At 42.2% G+C, this 21,694-nt stretch overlaps 1 protein-coding gene across 2 annotated transcripts; it reads right to left on the bottom strand.

Moving 5' to 3' along the window:
* Positions 1-203: 203 nt before the first annotated feature.
* On the bottom strand, positions 204-20,698 carry LOC120017763 (WASH complex subunit 2-like). Of its 2 annotated transcripts, XM_038960733.1 has the most exons (27): positions 20,580-20,698; positions 19,945-20,088; positions 19,487-19,651; positions 18,933-19,001; positions 18,657-18,827; positions 18,244-18,337; positions 18,009-18,070; positions 17,392-17,484; positions 17,036-17,120; positions 14,616-14,681; positions 14,233-14,351; positions 13,958-14,012; positions 13,661-13,714; positions 12,823-13,002; positions 12,414-12,580; positions 10,921-11,022; positions 9,806-9,898; positions 9,611-9,712; positions 8,487-8,638; positions 8,221-8,344; positions 6,013-6,249; positions 5,430-5,561; positions 4,077-4,136; positions 3,382-3,579; positions 2,554-3,258; positions 1,131-1,293; positions 204-951 (listed from the first exon to the last, which is right to left on the bottom strand). In XM_038960733.1, the coding sequence occupies exons 2-27, from the start codon at positions 20,065-20,067 to the stop codon at positions 803-805; spliced, it is 3,720 nt and encodes a 1,239-aa protein (XP_038816661.1). In that variant the 5' UTR covers positions 20,068-20,088; positions 20,580-20,698; the 3' UTR covers positions 204-802. The 2 variants fall into 2 exon arrangements, with proteins under 2 accessions (XP_038816661.1, XP_038816662.1); XM_038960734.1 differs by lacking the exons at positions 18,009-18,070; positions 18,244-18,337; positions 18,657-18,827; ... (2 more) ...; positions 19,945-20,088; positions 20,580-20,698 and having other exon boundaries at positions 17,036-17,138; positions 17,392-17,552.
* Between the last annotated feature and the right edge of the window lie 996 nt (positions 20,699-21,694).

Below are 21,694 nucleotides of genomic sequence, written 5' to 3' on the forward strand. Positions count from 1 at the left end.
ATGTTCCTTATTATTATAAAATGTAGCAGAATCCTCTAAACGCACCAGTGCAGTTAGTCAACATTTAAAAGTTGATTAGAGATGGCAGTGAACAGCTATGTTCCTCTTTTAGCTGCATTAGTAATTCCACGATTCATTATCTTAACAAAATACTTTAAAGTAGTGCTGCAGATCTTAGAAACAAACTTTCTAACAAATTTTAAATTTAGCAAAATATTATTTTAATTCTTAAAAAAAAAAAATCTGTCATTTATCACAGGCAAAGTTTACAAATGTAACAATTTCATATTAATTGAAAGACAAAAACAATGATTTCATAACGGTGATATGACACAGCCCGATGGTGACATGTAATCTCAGAATGGCAATGCTAAACCACATACCCAGAACTCAACTACATGTATAAATAATTTACTATTTCTTTATTAGCAGCTGTCCTAATGATGGCTAAGTCCTGCTACCATGGACATTAAATAAAGACAAATAGTTACTTGTTATCAATCAGAGATGAGTATCAGAATCATCCCCTTTTTCCATCCGAGGTTATGCCGATCGATGGATTGTTTTTATAGAAATAGTCTCTATAAGAACAGTGTTAATATCTCCAACCCCTTTTTCAGTCCTCCAAAACAACAACGTTTTCTGCACAATTCTACAGTTAGGGACCGCATCCCAAATGGCACCCTATTCCCCACATAGTGCACACCCTATGAGCCCTGGTCAAAAGTAATGAACCATCTACGGAATACAGTGCCATTTGGGACTCAAACAAAGCTTTAGTTCATCAGGAACAGTCCACGGTTCAGTTCCCACCCAGAGCATCGTGAGGGTGGTCGAAGATGTTGCCCAAGCCGTCCGATGCACTGGTGTCCTGGGAGGGAGGGCTTTTCCTGGACTTAGATGGAGGCTGCTTGGCCATTGGCTTCACAGTGCTGGGAGAGAAGACGTCATCTGTACGGAGAGAGCATGTCCAGTAGATGTTTCAGTTCAACCTGGTGGCAATGGCATTGTAAGAATGTGTGTGTACGTATACCTATATTTGTCTGCGGTAAATTTCAACGTGCATGTTGAAAGTTATTGAGGAACAACAATGCAAGATATTCTGATATATGTGCTCTGCAAACACCCACCCATATCATCATGAAATATGGATTTAGTCTCCGCCTTCTTGGACTTCTTCTCTTTTGGTTTTGAAGTGGCCGTCAAATCAGCAAAGATGTCAACGTTGTCGTCAAACAGGCTGGCATCCAGGGATTTGTCTTTGTGAGCTTTGGGGGTCGTCGCCGCTTCATCCTGGGACAACAGAAAAACACATTCAGAAAAAAAGCAGACATACACTTTCCAAGGAATACATGGATTTCCCTCCACCTCCTGTTGCAGAGATCGTGACTCTTGGATAAGCTGAAGCAGCATGCGCTGAGCCAGACCAACTGCATTTAGACTACTACAATGTACTGTAGGGCTGACAATTGCCAGGGACCTCAAGATATGATATTATCAAGATACTTAGGTGCCGATACGATAAGTATTGCAATTCTATATGTATTGCGATTCAATACTGTGATTTTATTGCAATTTAATGTTTGAAACATACATGCGAGTATATATGCGAGTATATAAAACATTAAGAACACCTGCTCTTTCCATGACAGACTAACTAGGTGAATCCAGGTGAAAACTATGATCCCTTATTGATGTCACTTGTTAAATCCACTTCGAACAGTGTAGATCAAGAGGAGCAGACAGGTTAAAGAAGGATTTTTAAGCCTTGAGACAAGACAATAGAGACATGGATTGTGTATGTGTGCCATTCAGAGGGTGAATGGGCAAGACAAAATATTTAAGTGCCTTTGAACTGGGTATGGTAGTAGATTCCAGGCACACCAGTTCTTGTCAAGAACTGCAACGCTGCTGTTTTTACAGTCAACAGTTTCCCATGTGTATCAAGAATGGTCCACTACCCAAAGGACATCCAGCCAACTTGACACAACCGTGGGAAGCGTTGTTGGGCCAGGATCCCTGTGCTTTCGACACCTTGTAGAGTCCATGCCCTGACAAACTGAGGCTGTTTTGGAGGTCAAAGGGGGGGGGGGGGGGTACAACTCTATTAGGAAGGTGTTCCTCATGTTCGGTATACTCAGTGTATGTCTGCTGCAGACAGAAGAGCATGAGAAAATTTGTTTTAATCAGTCATGGAAAGAAAAGTGCTGAAAACATGTCGACTCAACATTTAAAAAAGAAGATGGAGAACTTGCTATAGGATGAAAAATACCTGCGTTTTGGCAGATACCACCGATTAGTGCTGGCTAACGTTACCGAACGCTACCCAGCAATAGAAAAAATACTTGCGAGTCAAAGTATCGATATAATACCGTCCAAAATAATATGCGATATGTAACTGTATCGATATTTCCTCCAACTAGTACGATGAAAAATAAACAAACATTTCAATGATTGTAAGATATTGTAAATTCCTGGCTGCACAATACATTTAAAAAAGGGACAGATTGATTGTTCAATTGACTGAAAAATATTGATCACCATGACCAATACCTGGAAAAGGTCCTGTTTGGGAGTAGAGTTGCTCCCTGCCTTAGTGACTTTCCCCCCGGCAGTCATTTTAGTAGTGGGAGTAGAGCTCTTTCCCAGCACAAAGATATACTCTTCATCGTCCTCATCCTCCAGGAAAGAAGAGGCCTTTGCCTTCATCGCAGACCTCGGCTTGACGTTCTGGAACAGGTCACCCATGGGGTCGTCAAAGAGGGACGGAGGGGTCCCTTCTTTCTCCTTCTTCGGTGTCAACTCACCCTCCGTAGTCTTTGCGGTGAGTTTGGGGACTGGGGCTAGGGCAGGGACAGACCCAAACAGGTCAGCCTCGTCGGGAGAGGGCAGCACCTTCACCTTGCTACCCTTAGAAAAGTCTCTCTTTAGAGGGGTGTTGGACACTGGTAGTGTTAGAACTGCCGGTCTGACAGAGACATCAGTGAGCGGGGGTTGGGAGGGTAAAGAGGCAGGTAAGAAGGAGGGTAAGGCAGTGGTTAGGGCTTGGTTGGGTAGACTAGGCCTGGGCAGGGTTAGGTTAGGTAGTGCCAGGCTAGGCTGGATTGGGTTAAGTAGTGCCAAACTAGGCTGGGTTGGATGAGGTAGGGTTGGGCTGTGTCCGGCCCGGTCCTCTCCCTGGTTATTCGAGCTCTGAGCTGACATCTGCCGTGCTGCCCTGGTCTGGGGCCTGCGGCAGATGGAGCCTTTAGCTCGACCCTACAGGAAGAGAAGACACATGAAGTCATAACAGAGGCTTATTTAGGAAGGTACAAGGTTAGAGCTTTAGGTGTGCTTTGTTTCCCCCACACCCCAGTGCCTGACCTCTGACCCTTGACCAACCTTGTTGGCACACTGTAGCACAGACACCTGGACAGGGTGGTCGAAGCTAAGCCCTCCGTCGCTGGGGGACTGGGTCCATGCTGTACTGGGACTGAGGCCTGAGGAGCTGGGGCTCAGGCCTGGTAGTCCACTGACCCCCCCTAGGATCCAAGGGGACACTCTAGGCAGGAGGGCAGCAGGGTTGATCACCAGGTTGGTCTGAGAGTGGGGAGGAGGAACACATTTGTTCATCAACTAAAGTCCTTTATAAGAGAGTGTTTGTAGCACAGTGAGGACACATGCAAATGGTTATCACATTATAGAAATGGATTTACAAGTAATTTTGTTCATGCAGTTCCTCATGATGATCAGAACAAAGCGGTAGACATACAGAGGAAAGAGAGCCCAAGAATAAAGCCAAAGTCAAAAGGTAGACATAGGAATGACATCTATTCATGCAGTTTCAAGAAGAAGAAAGGTTGAGCAATCGCTTTCAGTCTGATGGTAAAAAATAAAACATTATGCAAATCAATCTGACAGTCACGCTGTCTCAGTTTAGTTTTTAAGCCAGCAGTGGAAAAGACGACATGATTCATGTCAAAGGCGGAGGTTCAAAGATGTCTGGCAGAGAACACATGTTGGACGAATAAACTGTCAGTCAGAAAGAGTAAAGATAGAGTAAAACGTTGACTGACTTAAAAGAAGAAGTTGTTTACTTGGAGTTTTCCAATCCGTGACGAAGGCGGTTGAGATTTTACAGAGCTTGGTGCCGGCTTCTGTGCAGTTGAACAACATAGATCAGGTGAAAAGGTCCAATGCAGCTTTTTTCTCAATATCAAATCATTTCTTGGTAACAATTAAGTAACTAAATGTGATTTTTGACCATTTTAATTGAAAAACAAGAAACAAAAATAGTGTCTTAGCGAAGAGCAATTTTTCAACAAAGAATTTTTCCAGGACTGTCTGTGAGTGGTCTGAGTGTGGAGGGGATAACTAGCTGTTATTGGCAGAGATGTGTGGAACTCTTTCTCATTGGTCTATTAACTAATTTACCGCCTGGTGACGTCATCCCATCAAAACAGGCTGACATTTCAGGCAGTCTTTTCAAACAGCTCTTACACTAAAAGGGCATTATCATTTTCACAATGTTATGCCAAACTCAGTGTGTAAATATATCTAAAACATAGGAAAATCATGTTTTTGACCTTTAAGTAATCTTGACACAGACAGGAGTACTTCCAAAAGCAATGTAACAGCCTGGATAACATTCCCTTGAAATATATCACAGAATAACAAGTCTCAACTGAGAGGAGAGAGCATTACTGTCTATAGATATCCTTCAAATTCTGAAACCCTTCAATCATAAACACATTGGCAATCACATAGACTGGTGAGCACTAAGGCTGCATTTACACAGGCAGCCCAATTCTGATTTATTTTTTACTAATTAGTCTTTTGTCCAATCAGATCAGCTCTGAAAAAAAATCTAATGTGAAAAGATATGATGCGATTGATCAAAAGACCAATTAGTGGGAAAAAAAATATCAGAATTGGGCTGCCTGTGTAAACCAGCCTACGTAAGACTGTTTCATCAGCCTTACCTCACTCCCTGTGACTGGTGCTGTGACAAGGTTTTGGGGATGGCTTGTCTTTACCGGGTTTACTGGGCTTCTCTGATACTTTGAGGTCAAATGAAAGACAAGGACTGAGGGTGTAGTCATCAGTAAATTAATCAAGTTGTTAATGAATAGGGTACCGGCCGAAGAGCTTTGGGCTTGACAGAGCTGAAGAGGTCATCCTCATCACTAAAAAGTGTTGGGGCTGCCGACCTCACTGAGCTGGGCCTGGACTTCCCTGAGCTACTAGCATTACTGGGCCTGAACCTCTGAGACAGGAACACAGCACTTTATCAACAGGAATATCATAAGTACAACTCATTTATCACTAAAAAGAATAGCAGGTAGTACGCGTCAATGTGCATCCACCCTGGTCCTGGTGAGTGCAGGCTTTTGCTCTCGCCCAACACTAACACCTTTCCCATCTCACTGAGTACTGTCCCTAGAACTCACCACAGACTTGTCAGGCGTGGCGAAGATGTCAACGTCGGGGTGGTTGTCTCTCTGCTGAGTGTGACTGAAGAGCAGTTCCTCATCCTGGAACACCCCGGTACTGCTCTTGGTATGAGGACGCTCCTCTGTAGGCTAACGCACAGACATAGGATTTAGACAGACAGACACATGCACAGACGCACGTGGACTCCTTTTCCATGGGGGGCGGACCCTCCTTAGACAGGAAGTCATCACCATCCATCTCATCCAATGGGCTCTTAGTCTGCTTGTTATGTGACAGGAAGATATACAGAGAGTCGGAGTACAGCACCTTACACTTAGGAGCAAGGCTCCATTTCAATTCACCTTTCCTCTCTCCTTACCTCAATCTCAACCATACTGGAAGAGAATGTCCAAGGTCCCACCCCTTAGGCCTTCTTCTCCAATGCATTTTGAGAAGGAGAGAGGAATCAAGGAAAGATGAATTGAGAAAGGGCCCAAATGACTAAAACTAAGTTATGGTTAAGATTTGGGTTTGATGAGTTCAGCTGATCCTAGATTTGAGCTTAGGAACTTCTACCCTGAGCCTTATGTAGCGTCTCACCTTGGCTGCTCCCAGTCCGTCTCCCAGCACGTTGATCCCTCCAAACAGACTGACGGCCCCTACTGGCTTCTTCTTACTCTCACTGCCCTCTAGTGGAGAGGACAGGGGCTGTACATCAGGACCCTTCGCTGCCCTCTCCTCTGCACGCCTCTTCTCCACTGGGGGAGGAGGTGCCGTCACCTCCTCAGGTTTGTCTGTGTGGACCAGCGAGGGGGCTGGGGAGGCCACAGCAGCAGCCTAGAGAACAGGACAAGGGCACAGGAGACAAGGGTATGAACTAGGGGGTAAATGACTAGTTGTTTAAAATTCAACAATACATACATATCACTGCAGGGATGTTACCACACATATATTTCCATGAAGAGTACAACACAAACAGTAATAAAAATAGTACTTTCCCCCAAAAATATGAATATAAACACATTTTCATTCAATATTTGAATTGTTTTAAAATAATAGATAAAGGTCTACATCCAGTGCATTTGGAAAGTATTCAGACCCCTTGACTTATTCCACATTTGTTAAGTTACAGCCTTATTCAAAAATGCATTAAATTGGGAGTTTTTTTCTCATCAATCTACACACAATATCCCATAATGACAAAGCAAAAACAAGTAAAGAAATACAAAAATAACTGGAAAATGACATGTACAGAAGTATTCAGACCCTCAGTACTTTGTTGAAGCACCTTTGGCAGCGATTACAGCCTTGAGTCTTCTGGGGTATGACGCTACAAGCTTGGCACACCTGTATTTGGGGAGTTTCTCCCATTCTTCTCTGCAGATCCTCTCAAGTTCTGCCAGGTTGAATGGGGAGCGTTGCTGCAGAGCTATTTTCAGGTCTCTCCAGAGATGTTCGATCGGGTTCAAGTCCAGGCTCTGGCTGGGCCACTCAAGGACATTCAGAGACTTGTCCCGAAGCCACCCCTGCTTTGTCTTGGCTGTGTGCTTCGGGTGGTTGTCCTGTTGGAAGGAGAACCGTCGTACCAGTCTGAGGTCCTTAGCGATCTGGAGTAGGTTTTCATGAAGGATCTCTGTGCTTTGTTCCGTTCATCTTTCCCTTGATCCTGACTAGTCTCCCAGTCCCTGCCGCTGAAAAACATCCCCACAGCATGATGCTGCCACCACCATGCATCACCATAGGAATGGTGCCAGGTTTCCTCCAGACTTCACGCTTGGCATTCAGGCCAAAGAGTTCAATATTGGTTTCATCAGACCAGAGAATCTTGTTTCTCATGGTCTGAGAGTCTTTAGGTGCTGTTTGGCAAACTCCAAGCGGGCTGTCATGTGCCTTTTACTGAGGTGTGGCTTCTGTCTGGCCACTCTACCATAAAGGCTTGATTGGTGGAGTGCTGCAGAGATGGTTGTCCTTCTGGAAGGTTCTCCCATCTCCACAGAGGTACTCTGGAGCTCTGTCAGTGTGACCATCGGCTTCTTGTTCACCTCCCTGATCAAGGCCCTTCTCTCCCGATTGTCCAGTTTGGCCGGGTGGCCAGCTCTAGGAAGAGTCTTTGTAGTTCCAAACTTCTTCCATTTAAGAATTATTGAGGCCACTGTGTTCTTGAAGACCTTTAATGCTGCAGAATTTTTTGGTACCCTTCCCCAGATCTGTGCCTCAACACAATGCTGTCTTTGAGCTTTACGGACAATTCCTTCTACCTCATGGCTTGGTTTTTGCTCTGACATGCACTGTCAACTGTGGGACCTTATATAGACAGGTGAGTGTCTTTCCAAATCATGTCCAATCAATTGAATTTACCACAGGTGGACTCCAATCAAGTTGTAGAAACATCTCAACGATGATCAATGAGACAGGATGCACCTGAGCTCAATTTCAAGACTCATAGTAAAGGGTCTGAATACTTATGTCGTTTTTATTTTATTTTATAAATTTGCAAACATTTCTAATAACCTGTTATCACTTTGTCATTATGGGGTATTGTGTGTAGATTGATGAGGATTTTTATTGACTTAATCCATTTTAAAAAATAAGGCTGTAACATAACAAAATGTGGAAAAAGGGAAGGGGTCTGAACACTTTCCGAATGTACGGTATTACTGAATTCAATTGTTGCCTCGAAGGCTTTATCTTTAGGTTATAATTCATGTCAGTGTCTGCTTCCCAAAATGGCACCCTATTCCCTATATAGTGCACATAGGGAGCAGGGTGCCATTTGTGACACAACCAGAATCTGTAACCCAGGCTTACTTTAGGGTCAGCTAGAGTAGAGCTGTTGTTGATGGCTGGTTTGAAGTCAAAGAGAGATCCCTTATCTTCACCATCCTCAGTCTCATCTTCAAACTGGAGAGACACTCTCTGTGGCTTCTTCTGACTGCATCAACACAGACATTTACACCCATCAAAACAACACCAAGACCCTAACTAGAGATAGTGATTTTACTTTTTTTTTTTTTTTTTTACACTAGTCAAACATTTTAGCACAGTGTCTCTATTGTTGTGGATATAAAGTTTACCTCAACTCCTTGGTAGCAGCAAAGAGATCATCCTCATCGAACAGGCTGTCGAAAGGATCTGCTTTGACACTGGGTAGACTATAGGGTGCGCTTTCACTGGACTTCATCCCTCCAGTCTTTCCTGCACTATGCTTGGAGCTCATCCAATGGTCCTGATACAGCCAGAATATAAAGGGTTAAATAGATAGCATGTGTTGAAGTATTAGCGACAACCTTCAATATCAAGCCCGGTTCAAAATCTACCGCTTGTCCCCTACCCTTCTGGTGTTTGCAGATTTGTTGGAATAGGATGGTTGTAAGCTATATCTGAAGCTGTGCTGAGCCCATTGGATGGAGTTGCCATCACCATATTGGCTATGGTCAATTCCACAATTACAGAGTGATGCAGAAACTCAGATCTTACACTTTAAAATATATGTCAAACAAAAACCAATGATTGAAAAGTTACGCAAACCATACAACCCTAAGCCCAAGTACAACAAACAATTTCCACAGAACATTTTACAAAAACTAAATGTATTTGAAGAACAGTGCAGATGCAAAGTTTGGTAACAGAATGACGGTTTGTTCCATCTGTACCGTTCTTCAAGTAAATGTGTTTTTGTAAAATGTTCTGTGGAAACTGTTAAAAGTAGTCTTTGTGCATAGAGTTGTATGGTTTAACTTTGCAATAAAAAAATATATTTACACTACTGATCAAAAGATTTTAGAACACCTACTATGCCAAGAGTGTGCAAAGCTGTCAAGGCAAAGGGTGGCTACTTTGAAGAATCTTAAATATGAAATATAGTTTGATTTGTTTAACTCTTTTTTGCTTACTACATGATTCCATGTGTTATTTCAAAGTTTTGATGTCTTCACTATTATTCTACAATGTAGAAAATAGTAAAAATAAAGAAAAAGCCTTGAATGAGTAGGTGTTCTAAAACTTTTGACCGGTAGTGTATATATTTTTTTAAACATAAATTATCACTCTGTTACGGTGGAATTGCCCACACACCTGTCCAGTTATTTCAGATCTGTGAATACAAAAAGGGGTAGTGGCTACAGAAGGAGGCATTATTTTCTGAAAGGCTGATGTTGAACTGAAGTTTATGTAGCAAGGTTCCGTTCCCTCCCATTACCTCGTCATCACTGAAGAGGGCGCTAGAGACATGATTCTTGACTTGTGGTGTGACATCTTCAGTTTGGCTTGACTTAGACTTCTTCGCAGACACAAACAGATCCTGCATAATGAAAGAAAGCGGTTAGATATGAAGATGCAGGTACCAATTCATTATATTTTATGGACCGATATCAGTCATAGCTCATTTTCTCACCTCATCCTCCTCGTCAACAAATATGGACAGAAGAGCTTTGCTCTGAAGTGTCGGTTCAGGCTTGGACTGACTCTTAGGGATGGTTGGACATATCTGTAGAAAGACAGGGACAGAAAGTTGAGGTTAAATCTGTAAAACAAAGTGTGCTCCATGATCACCTTAAATTCTACAGGGTTCGTACACACAGTGGCAAGTCAAGTTCAAGGACTTAAGTACTTTTTCAATCACTAATATTTATTTTCAAGGACCATCAATTTGTAATAGTTCATATGTCATTGTTTCTAGTCGCCACCAGATGGCAGTATATAGCTACAACCTAATAAAGAGAAAAAAACTTGGTTTCATCACCTTACAAGTTCTACTCAAGTTCTACTCTACTCAGCTTTAGTGTCGCCGGCCGGGAAAAGGGTGGGTGGGCTGTGTGAGGAACACGGCACATTAAAGGCCACCAGAAGGGCAGGAGCACAGCCGTCACTTGATAAAGCGGAATATCGCGGGCACCCCGTGAATGAGGCGATGGGCAAAAAAGCTCTGGAGGATGTTGCAGAGAAAAAGTCACAAATGTAGAACTGACGCCAGCGCAGGATGCAGCGTTGTCATTCCCCCTTCATGTGGCTCTTCAGGAGCGATTCACCCATGCTCGCAATGTCAAAGTCTGACGCATTTATTTGTACCTTACATGGTGTGGGTTGGTTGGTTCCACTGATGTAGTGGTAAAAAGGTGGGTAAAGTATACTATACAAAAATATAAAACGCAACATGTAAAGTGTTGGTCTCATGTTTCATGAGTTGAAATAAAGAAATCCCAGAAATGTTCCATATGGACAAAAGGCAGGATTGAATCTACATTTTACCGCCATTTTAGCTATCAATGTGACATTTGAGGAAATAGAACTCAGTAGTCTGCCTGGAAAATAATTCGCAAGACCATTACAATTTTCATGTTGACATATTTTATGTTTACATATATTTAATGGACCCTTACTTGAGAATAAGTGTTGAAAAGAAGCACACTTCTGAGTGAGTGAGAGAGAGAAAGAGAGAAAAAGAGAAAGAGAGAAAAAGAGAAAGATATTGCATATAGAGATGATGGATGGATAAAAGAGGATTCCCACCTCCTCTGACTCTTCACTGGTGGAGGGCCGTCGTTTCTTTAGTGTCTCAGTCAGCAGGCTCTTGGTACCAGGACCAAACATGGAGACACCTCCTGCTGGCATCTAAACACAACCAACAACCTCAGCACAACCAACAACCATCATCCTCATCACTGAAACCAACAACCATCATCAGTGCAACATGTAATCATGATACCCAAGTCCCCTAAATCAAGTAAGTATCCCACTTAATATGTAGGTTGTTCACCCGTAAAAGTATTAATTAATTCAAGGTTTACACAAATATGTCCATTCAACAGAGAATTGCGCCAGAAAAACAGTAGTCTAACCCCCATGTCGCTACCATAGATGGTTTAAAAGTTAGACAATTTACTCTGAGAATTTAGCATGTTTAGAGTGAATGGAATGATCAAGGTGGTCACTGCTCCATAGAACTCTGCACCGCGGCAGAACAGCACTAACAGGCCTCCCGAGCGGCACAGCGGTCTAAAGCACTGCTTTGCAGTGCTAGAGGCGTCATACAGATCCGGGTTTGATCCCGGGCTGTGTCACAGCCGGCTACGACCAGGAGACCCATGAGGCGTCCGGCGTCGTCCGGGTTAGGGGAGGGTTTGGTCGGCCGGGATGTCCTTGTCCCATCGCGCTCTAGTGACTCCTTGTGGCGGACCGGGCATATGCATGCTGACTTCGGTCGCCAGTTGTACGGCGTTTCCTCCGACACATTGGTGCAGCTGGCTTCCAGGTTAAGCGAGCAGTGTGTCAAGAAGCAATGCGGCTTGGCAGGGTCGTGTTTCGGAAGATGCATGGCTCTTGACCTTGGCCTCTCACGAGTCCGTACGAGAGTTGCAGCGATAGGACAATTGGATACCACAAAATTGTGGAGAAAAAGGGGTAAAAAGTAAACTAATGGCTGCAGGTCAAACGAGTGAAAACATGGGCTTTTTCGAAATGAAATCTGCAGTATAAAATTAAAATAGGGACTAAATATGTATTTATTTACAAAGCTAACAGACAATTTCAATAACCACCCTCCGTGAAGACAATATGTTCACGTTTTCGTTATTTCTGAATCTTTCCCTTTAAATCGGCATAGAAATGGCTCCTCTCAACGTAGATTGGTATCAAGTTGATTTTGATTGGTCTAACCCGCAGAAACACCTCCAAATGGTACCACCTCCCAATGCCAAATATGGAAGAGAAAGACCCAAGAGCAGCGCAGTCTAAACTAGCAACGGTCACAACAAACTAACATTCTTATTTCATCAACACTGTCAAGTATAAGTATACTAAAGTTAGAATATTGCAGAGAACAATCTAATGATTCATTATGTGTGATGTATAATGACATAGGGCAAAGAAAACAACGTTTTGACATAACTTTTGTAGCATCCTCTTGAATTGCCCCGTTTTTCTCTAAATTCTTAGGTAGTGAGCGGAGGGCCTATGATAGAGTATAGGTAAAAACAATGCTCTGTACACATGTGTATATTCACCTTTTTCTGAGGAGCCTGTTTCACCTGTACTTCCTCCTCCTCCACCACCTCCCTCCTGCTCTGTAGAGGGGGCAGAACACCGGAGCTGTCACCGAAGATGTCACCATCCTCATCACCTCCTCCAAACAGATCCACTGTCTTCTTCTGCTTGGGTTCCTCCTGTCCAGCTGACCACAGGTGACAACACATTATGAGTGCTTGTGCTAAAGACAGTTATAGCAAGATCTAAGATGTGAAACTGCATGAATGAAAATAAGGTGTAAACTTGATTCACATACCTAAGAGTAACTGATGTATTGGCGTGATGTCAATGTAAGATTTTCACTGATATTTTACGATCATTGATCTCAAGTTGGGGTCTCGCCCACCATGCTAGCGAGAGAGAGAGGTTACGGTTTGATTGACTTACCTGATCTGGATTTATTAAGGCTTTTGCCGGTGAAGAAGTCATCCTCCTCATCGTCGAACAGCCCCCCTAAAGCGGTCTTTCTAGGGGCTGATGTCTGGGTCTTGCTGGGTTTGGCTGGACTGCCATTCTCTCTACCCTCCACTGAATCAGAGTCATTAGGAGTGCCAAACAGGCTGTTCTCTATGGGGAAAGAAGAGGACAGGATAGACTCGTCAGATAAAATCTGGAGAGGATAAAATTGTCAATACCATCACAGAATTGTCAACATAGTACAGTAGACTGTCTGTGGTCATGTATTGTAATAGTATTTAGTTTGAATTTAAATAAATCCAATTCCGTTTCAGAAAGGCAGGACGGTATCTTCAGAGGCATTAGGTTCTCAAGCCACAGAAAACTGTCTTCTTCATTTGAGTAACACTGTTATTACTATTTAATCTTTGAAAGGCCTTTGCTGTCCTTAGGGCATGTTTCTATGCTCCCGAGTGGTGCAGCGGTCTAAGACACTGCATCGTTTGAGTAACACTGTTATTACTAGATGCATTGCCTTAGACCGCTGCGCCACTCGGGAGCATAGAAACATGCCCTAAGGACAGCAAAGGCCTTTCAAAGATTAAATAGTAATAGTAATTACTATTTAAGTGCAAGAGGCGTCACTGCAGTCCCTGGTTCGAATCCAGGCTGCATCACATCCGGCCTTGATTGGGAGTCCCATAGTGCGGTGCACAGCGTCGTCCAGGTTTGGCCGGTGTAGGCCGTCATTGTAAATAAGGATTTGTTCTTAACTAACTTGCCTAGTTAAATAAAGGTGAAATAAATAAATATATACAAATTGTATTACCTGGGAAAATTGGCACAGCCCCTGAAGGAATCTTCTTAGCAGGCTTGACAGGTTCTGGCAGAAACACAAAGGTCAACTGAATAAGGTAACCCACAACAAATAAATTATGAACAGTGACCACAGCCATTAGACAAAATTAACAACATTCTCAATTCACTTACAACAAAACATCCTGAAATGGAAAGCAACCATCTAAACTTGCAGAACACAAAAAATGTTTTCGATTACAAAATATCTAGTGTGCCCTAATGAAAACAGCCTTGGTGTTTCAACAGATAGTTGTATGGCTATTACTACCTGTGGTCTTCTCCTCTGCTACAGGCTGTTTAGGTGGATCAGAGAACAGATCCCCCTGGACAACAAACATCATGTTATCAGGGTCGCTATGGTTTCAGACAAAACTCATTTAATGTACTCTTCGGGAGCTTTTAACAGGCTGTAGATTGATTTTGTTTTCTTTGAACGGTTCACTTATTGATTTCTATCCATCATATTACGTGAAATTGCAATGGGTAAGTAACATGTAAAAAGTAAGACATGGAAGCTACAAAACGGCATTCATGTGAGCCTACTTCATCATCAAACAGTCCTCTCCCTCCACTGAAGAGGCTTCCTTTTCCTCCAAAGGGAGAAAAGTCCTCGTCCTCCATCTTGGGCGGCCCGAATAACTCCTCGCTGTCATCTTCAATAGCTACAACAAAAACAGGTGTCAACAACAAGTCAAAAAAATTACTGGAAAATACTGCAATGTCATGACTGCTTGTCAAATGACATCTAATTCAGTCACTTTGGAGCGAGACCAACTCCACTAATGCTCTTCTGACTGAAGTGTTATGAAGTAACAGTTAGCTTAGCAGGTACAATATAATTGGATACATAGTGAGAGAGATTAGGTGCTTGTACACAATGCGCAGTAAAGAAAAAACTCTTTTAGATGAGTGAATTGCTGTCCTACCCGGTGGCCTTTCAGCCTTGGGCTCTTTCTTTGCTTTACTGTTCTTCTTAGAGGCAGACGACAATGCTTCAGAGAAGTGACACGGGGAAGGAAACATGAGCATGCACATGCAGAACAATGATATGTAGTGAAACATGTGCTGTTGTAATCTGCCAACATTATTTGCATTATGACATCACATTTGTTGTACGGCCTACATTATGTGCAAATGTACCAACTGAAAACACATCTTGGAACTTGTATGGAGCAAACAGTGGCCATAATAATCAAAACAGAGAGGACAGATACTTGAATTTAGGTAGATTGTTATTGAGTGAAGTGTAGGATCATTAGTCTGGGTGCTAGACTGTGTGTTCCGCGCAGTCATACGGCATATCAAGATGTTATCCTATATTTTAAGCCTGAATTGAGAATTACACAGGCAAGAAAAAGTATGTGAACCCTTTGGAATTACCTAGATTTCTGCATAAATTGGTCATCAAATTTGATCTGATCTTCATCACAACAATAGACACAGTGTTCTTAAACTAATAACACACACACACAAGTTGTATTTTTCTTGTCTATATTGAATACATAATTTAAACATTCACAGTGTAGGTTGGATAAAGTATGTGAACCCCAAGGCTAATGACTTCTCCAAAAGCTAAATGGAGTCAGGAGTCAGCTAACCTGGAGTCCAATCAATGAGACTGGATATGTTGGTTAGAGCTGCATTGACCTATAAAAAACACCCACAAAATTTGAGTTTGCTATTCACAAGAAGCCTGATGTGAACCATGCCTCGAACAAAAGAGATCTCAGAAGACCTAAGATTAAGAATTGTTGACTTGCATAAAGCTGGAAAGGGTTACAAAAGTATCTCTAAAAGCCTGTTCATCAGTCCACGGTAAGACAAATTGTCTATAAATGGAGAAAGTTCAACACTGCTGCTACCCTAACTAGGAGTGGCCGTCCTGCAAAGATGACTGCAAGAGCACAGTGCAGAATGCTCAAAGAGGTTAAGAATAATCCTAGAGTGTCAGCTAAATATTTACAGAAATCTCTGGAACACTAACATTTCTGTTGACGAGTCTACGATACGTGAAACACTAAACACAATGGTGTTCATGGGAGGACACTACGGAAGAAGCCACTGCTGTCCGAAAGAAACAGTGCTGCACGTCTGAAGTTGGCAAAAGTGCACTTGGATGTTCCACAGCGCTACTGGCAAAATATTCTGTGGACAGATGAAACTACAGTTGAGTTGTTTGGAAGGAACACACACACACAACCTGGATTTCTGCATAAATTGGTCATCAAATTTGATAAAATCTTCATCTAAGTCACAACAATAGACAAACATAGTGTGCTTAAACTAATAAGAAAGGAGAAAAAAAGGCACAGCACACCAACATCAAAACCTCATCCCAACTGTAAAGTATTGTGGAAGGAGCATCATGGTTTGGGGCTGCTTTGCTGATTCAGGCCTGGACCGCTTGCTATCATTGACGTAAAAATGAATTCCCAAGTTTATCAAGACATTCTGCAGGAGAATGTTAGGCTGTCTGTCTGCCAATTGAAGCTCAACAGAAGTTGGGTGATGCAACAGGACAACAACCCAAAACACAGAAGTAAATCAACAACAGAATGGCTTCAACAGAAGAAAATACGCCTTCTGGAGTGGCCCAGTCAGAGTCCTGACCTCACCCCGATTGAGATGCTGCGGCATGACCTCGAGAGCAGTTCACACCAGACATCCCAAGAATATTGCTTAACTGAAACAGTTTTGCAAAGAGGAATGGTCCAAAAGTCCTCCTGACCGTTGTGCAGGTCTGATCCGCAACTACAGAAAACATTTGGTTGAGGTTACTGCTGCCAAAGGAGGGTCAACCAGTTATTAAATCCAAGGCTTCATATACTTTTCAACCCTGCACTGTGAATTTTTACACGGTGTGTTCAAGAAAGACATGGAAAAGTATAATTGTTTGTGTGTTATTAGTTAAAGCAGACTGTGTTTGTCTGTTGTGACCTAGATGAAGATCAGATCAAATTTTATGACCAATTTATGCAGAAATCCAGGTATTTCCAAAGGGTTCACATACTTTTTCTTGCCACTGTAGATCAAAAATGCAAGCAATTGTCTGAGGATGGTGCTGGACAGTCTGACATAAAAAGAAGAGGACATTTTGATGAAAAGGCTTAAATAAAAAGGGTAAAAATCCAGGCATGTCACATTACTGCAAAAAACACAGGGCCATACGATCATATGGCAATAAGTTGGCTAAAGCAGAAACACACTGGTACCCAGGCTAGCATATGAGCTCATACAGTTACCCTTCCCAGAAACCATGATATGTTTAACATAAAACAAAAAATGGTGGAGGTGATAATGGACATGCTGAATAGTTTGTAATTCAGGTCATGTCAACCCAACATACATGTGCGATCTCCCTCAGTCTTGCTGATAGGTTCCCCTTTGATTCTGGCGGCCAGCTCATCAGCAAAGGATGATGGTCTTGGGTTCTGAATGTGACACAAAGACTTCCGTAAAAGAGAGGTGGAATAGAACATCAATATTCATGTAAGGGGACAAGCAATTACCTACAAAAAATATTTCACATTTATGTCTACATTCAATAGTTGAGACATGACACATTCATTATGCTCCCTCAAGTCATAAAACAAATGTATTAGCATTGTTGACTTAGCTGGATAAAGGCTAGTTATATTTCATAAATGATCTCTGTCATATTATTAGTATCAGTCTCCACCAGCAAACTATAATCAAACATACCTTTCTGTCATCATCATCATCATCTTCGTCCGATTCTCCAAATAGGTCTGAATCTCCCTCCTCGTCCTCATCATCACTCAACATAGACGACTTCTGAAGGGGAAATCATTCAATGTCATCCATGAGGTTGCAAATAAAATCACAATCCTCACTAAGGTGTAACCATTACCATCATCGCCATAAACAGCAGCATGCTTATGGCCAGTGTCCAGAGTGTAGAAAGGATTCAATCAATCACACATTTTTCTGTTGTGTTTCGTCATTGATTAAATTGGCAAATACCTTAATCATCCCTTGTCAAAATTGTGCACACAGCGATACAATCCTGTACGTTTGTTATTGTTATCACAGAGATATCAACTAACTCTGGGTTTGATCGTCGACCCTGACAGTCACAGTGAAATTGACCTTCACCTTCTTCTTAATGGTCGCTGGCCCCTCATCCTGGTCAAAGTCATCGTCTGACTGCTGTTCACATAAACACCACAGGGATAATACAGTTATCTAAATCAAATTGTCAGTATTTTCAACTTATTTTGAGGATAATAATAATGTCAACTTCACACTTTCAAAACACATCTGACTCTTTCTGGATGAAAAGATGAAAAAATACTTACGTTAGCATCTTTGCCATCTTCGCTCACAATGACGGTGTCGCGATCGCTGTCGACTGACATTTCTGTGAAGTAAAGAATGACATCAGTTTCACTTTCTCTCTGAGAAACATGACTAATGTTAGATGACAAACACTATGCTTGGAAGAGTGTTGAACACTAATAATATAAACACATGCCAAGAATACACACACTTTCCTTCAGTAGAAAGAGTACATGAAGAACAGAGGTGATCTACCTTCACTGGAGAGGTCGCCCAGTCCAACGTCTTCTTGCCCCATAAAGAGCTGAGAGCCAATCAGATATGGTAAAGGCCTGTCCACATACAGGTCCTACAAACAGAGAGAGGTGGGTTAGAGAAGGAAAGAAGGTGAGGAAGCGGTCAGAGAAAACATCATTGCTCAATACATGCACAATCATTCAAATCAAATGTTAGTCAAAAAAATGTAAAATAAACATGTACATCAGTTGTCAAAGTGCTTAAACTGACCTAGACCCCAAAGACAGATCAAAAACACAGTGGCATGGAAACATTGGCCATCCTCCCTAGACTAGACTGGGCAGATACTAATCCTAACGTGACATCTGGAGGCGTGAATAACTTGAATTTTATCTCTAATCCTGTATGTTTCCAGATGATTCCAAACTCACCTTGGGCTCCAGTATGGGCTCCACTCTGTCTGTGGCCTCCTCGTCCTCTGAGTCAGAGTTTACTGCCTTGATGTCTAGCTGCTCAAAGGCAGAGTCCAGCACCATCAGACCGTAGTTCACTGCTTCCTGGACCTTAGGAATCAGCTGGGCTTCCTTCTGCTCACGAGTCTTCTAATGCGGGGTAATTGAATTTAACTATCCCCGGGGAGGAACTCGCGATGTCACAGTGCTATACATGTCACAACACATCAAGGAAGGAGTAGGTAGATGATTTACCTGCTCAGGCGGTCTCTCCAAAGCATCAGGCTTTGGCACCGCCTCCTCCACCTCCTCATCATACACTCTCTGATGAGGTCAACAAACACAAATATCAATAACACATCACACAATCAATACAAGAAGAATGAGTTAGAATCTATCAATGTAACACAGCACCTTGTGATAGTGAACAAAAAGAGGCGGCACCATGAGCAAGCAGATCATTAAACACAAGAGACATCAGTTCCTCATAGTTCTGTACCATGTAGCACGATTCATCTTTTCTTCATTTTGTTAAAAGCTTGCGAAGTATCAAAATATCTGGGAAATATAAAATACGGCACAACCATCCTCTAAAGAAGAGGGGCACCAAGCTCAACAGAGGAACAAGACATGGGTCGTGTTCATTTGGGCACACTGTAGTAGAACAAAATGAAGAAAAAAAAAAAAGTACATCTGTGTTACTTATTAGACAAGTCAAGGACAGGTAGTCCTTTCCCTGTTTCAGTCCGTTTTCTTCCATTAAAATGCTCTAATGAAGACGACCATGGTATTTTCAGTCCACAACGTACGTTTTCAATGAATTGTGTGTTGGAGAGCATGAGGAAGTCGTTGAAGACGGTGTGCATGCAGCAGTCTGTGGCCTTGGTGTCTCTGATCAGTCCATCCAGCTGCTTCTCTATCGCATGAGTCTTTGACAGCATCCTCTGGGAGAAGTCTTGCAGGAACAGGAAGAGCTGTGGAGGAGAGGATACCAACAACTGTTTAATCTTCATCTATTCAACAGTGTATCTGATTGTTCAGTAGCGGACGTTGTCTTTGCCACAGCGATAAGGGTAGTTAATCTGTTGCATTGCTGTTTACAACGCTATGTGATTGCTCTACCCATAAAATGTAGAGTTAGAGGCTGAGAGCCTGCCTGCCAGTCTGTTTCTGCTTCAGCCACCAGATGATACACTGTTAAATGCATTAGAAACAGTTGGGTATTCAGAAACGGAATAATAACTTGGAGATAATAACCAAAGCCTACTCCTGAGTCTGCAGCCAGGGACCAGTTGGCGCTGGTCTGTCGCATCTCTTCCAAGGTCCAGAGTCTCTCCCACACCTGGCCATCCTTCCCGGTGTGATTGCTCTTGCTGGGGACATTCGCCATGCCAACCGGCAACCCGCTCAGCTGAAACAATATTGAAGGATTTATTCAGTGGGAATAAACCGGAGAAAACATTTCAAACGGGAGTTCAGCGTGGACAATAACCATTTAAAAGTTATATACTGTTTAGTGCAAACTGAACGCGACCCTTTACCTGATTTGTCAAAAATAAACCCAAATTATATAATTTAGGTAAAGATCAACACAGGCATGGACTGGCAAATGCGAGCTAAATTAGCTGGCACCAGCGGCTGCTTTATTGCAATGCAAACAAGCCAGATTAGCTAGCCAGTTTGGTACCCTAGTTAGCAAGCAAACTAGTTTTCGAACATTGTAGGTACAATGTTTCATTGGGAAGTCGCAAGCTTTCGCAAAATGTCATTTGGAATGTTAGCTAGGTATAGGACGTTAGTTGAATAAATGTTTATGCACTGCCGGAGACTGGCTGGCTAGCTAGGCAATGATTCATTGAGAGCATACTCTCGCACTTTCAGGGATATTTTTACTAAACTCACCTTAGTAACTGTTGGCAAACTGTTGTCCACGTTAGTGAAATATAAGCCCCAAAAGTCGTAGAGAGACTCGATTATGCTAAACTCAGCCGATCCTCATTGCGTTTCTGACAGGTCGGTCATATTCCGTCTGGAGGCAATCAGCTGACGGCAGTCACCTGACTCAATGCAACGTTACCACATCAAATTGGCAATAGTAATACAGGTCTTTGTTTGTATGGTATGTAATGTGTATGTTGAATGCATTGTCATGTTTTTGAATTGCATGCAGTTTTCCTTAGCTAGAATTGTTCATTTATTTACTCTAGGCCTAGTCTAATCTTTTAAAAAACACTGCAGTTCATTCATTTTTTTCCAGCTAGGGGAAAGTGGGGTAAGCGATGCCCAAGCCAAAATTCTAAACAGGCTCCTTGCTTGGTACTTCCTAACTCTGACGTCACCCCATTGAAGTTGACGATTCAAACGGTCAAAGGTTAGATAGACATGTTTGATGTAGCAATGTAAGTTGATTTTTCTATTATGAATAAAATACATTAAAAAAAAACGGTCAAATGTTAGGTAAGGGTTACGGGTAGGGGTTAGTGTAGGGAAGTCCCAAGGATAACGTCTCAAGGTTAAATAAAAGTTAAATAAAATTAAAAAACAACCTTGGGTTGTCACTAGTTATCACAGCCACAAAGTCGAAATTGGCTATATGGTTAAAATGTATGAATAAAAAAATGAGATTTTTGGTCTTTAAGGTTAGGGTTAGGCATTTAAAAAAAAAAAAAATCACCTTTATTTAACCAGGAAGGAGGCTAGTTGAGAACAAGTTCTCATTTGCAACTGCAACCTGGCCAAGAAAAAGCAACGCAGTTCGACACATACAACAACACAGAGTTACACATGGAATAAACAAACATACAATCAATAATACAGTAGAAACAGTCTGTATAAAGCATGTGCAAATGAGGTAGGATAAGGGAGGTAAGGCAATAAATAGGCCATGGTGGCAAAGTAATTACAATATAGCAATTAAACACTGGAATGGTAGAATGTGCAGACGATGAATGTGCAAGGAGAGATACTGGGGTGCAAAGGAGCAAGATAAATAAATAAATACAGTATGGGGATGAGGT

This window comes from Salvelinus namaycush, chromosome 22, assembly GCF_016432855.1.
Source record: "Salvelinus namaycush isolate Seneca chromosome 22, SaNama_1.0, whole genome shotgun sequence".
Classification (NCBI taxonomy): Eukaryota; Metazoa; Chordata; class Actinopteri; order Salmoniformes; family Salmonidae; genus Salvelinus; species Salvelinus namaycush.

Coding starts and splice junctions, on each gene's coding strand:
- LOC120017763 (XM_038960733.1), bottom strand. CDS start 20,067: ATGGCGAATGTCCCCAGCAAGAGCAATCACACCGGGAAGGATGGCCAG. Junction 18,338..18,656: donor AGCCCATACTGGAGCCCAAG/GTGAGTTTGGAA, acceptor CTCTGTTTGTAG/GACCTGTATGTGGACAGGCC. Junction 13,715..13,957: donor AGCAGAGGAGAAGACCACAG/GTAGTAATAGCC, acceptor TGTTTCTGCCAG/AACCTGTCAAGCCTGCTAAG.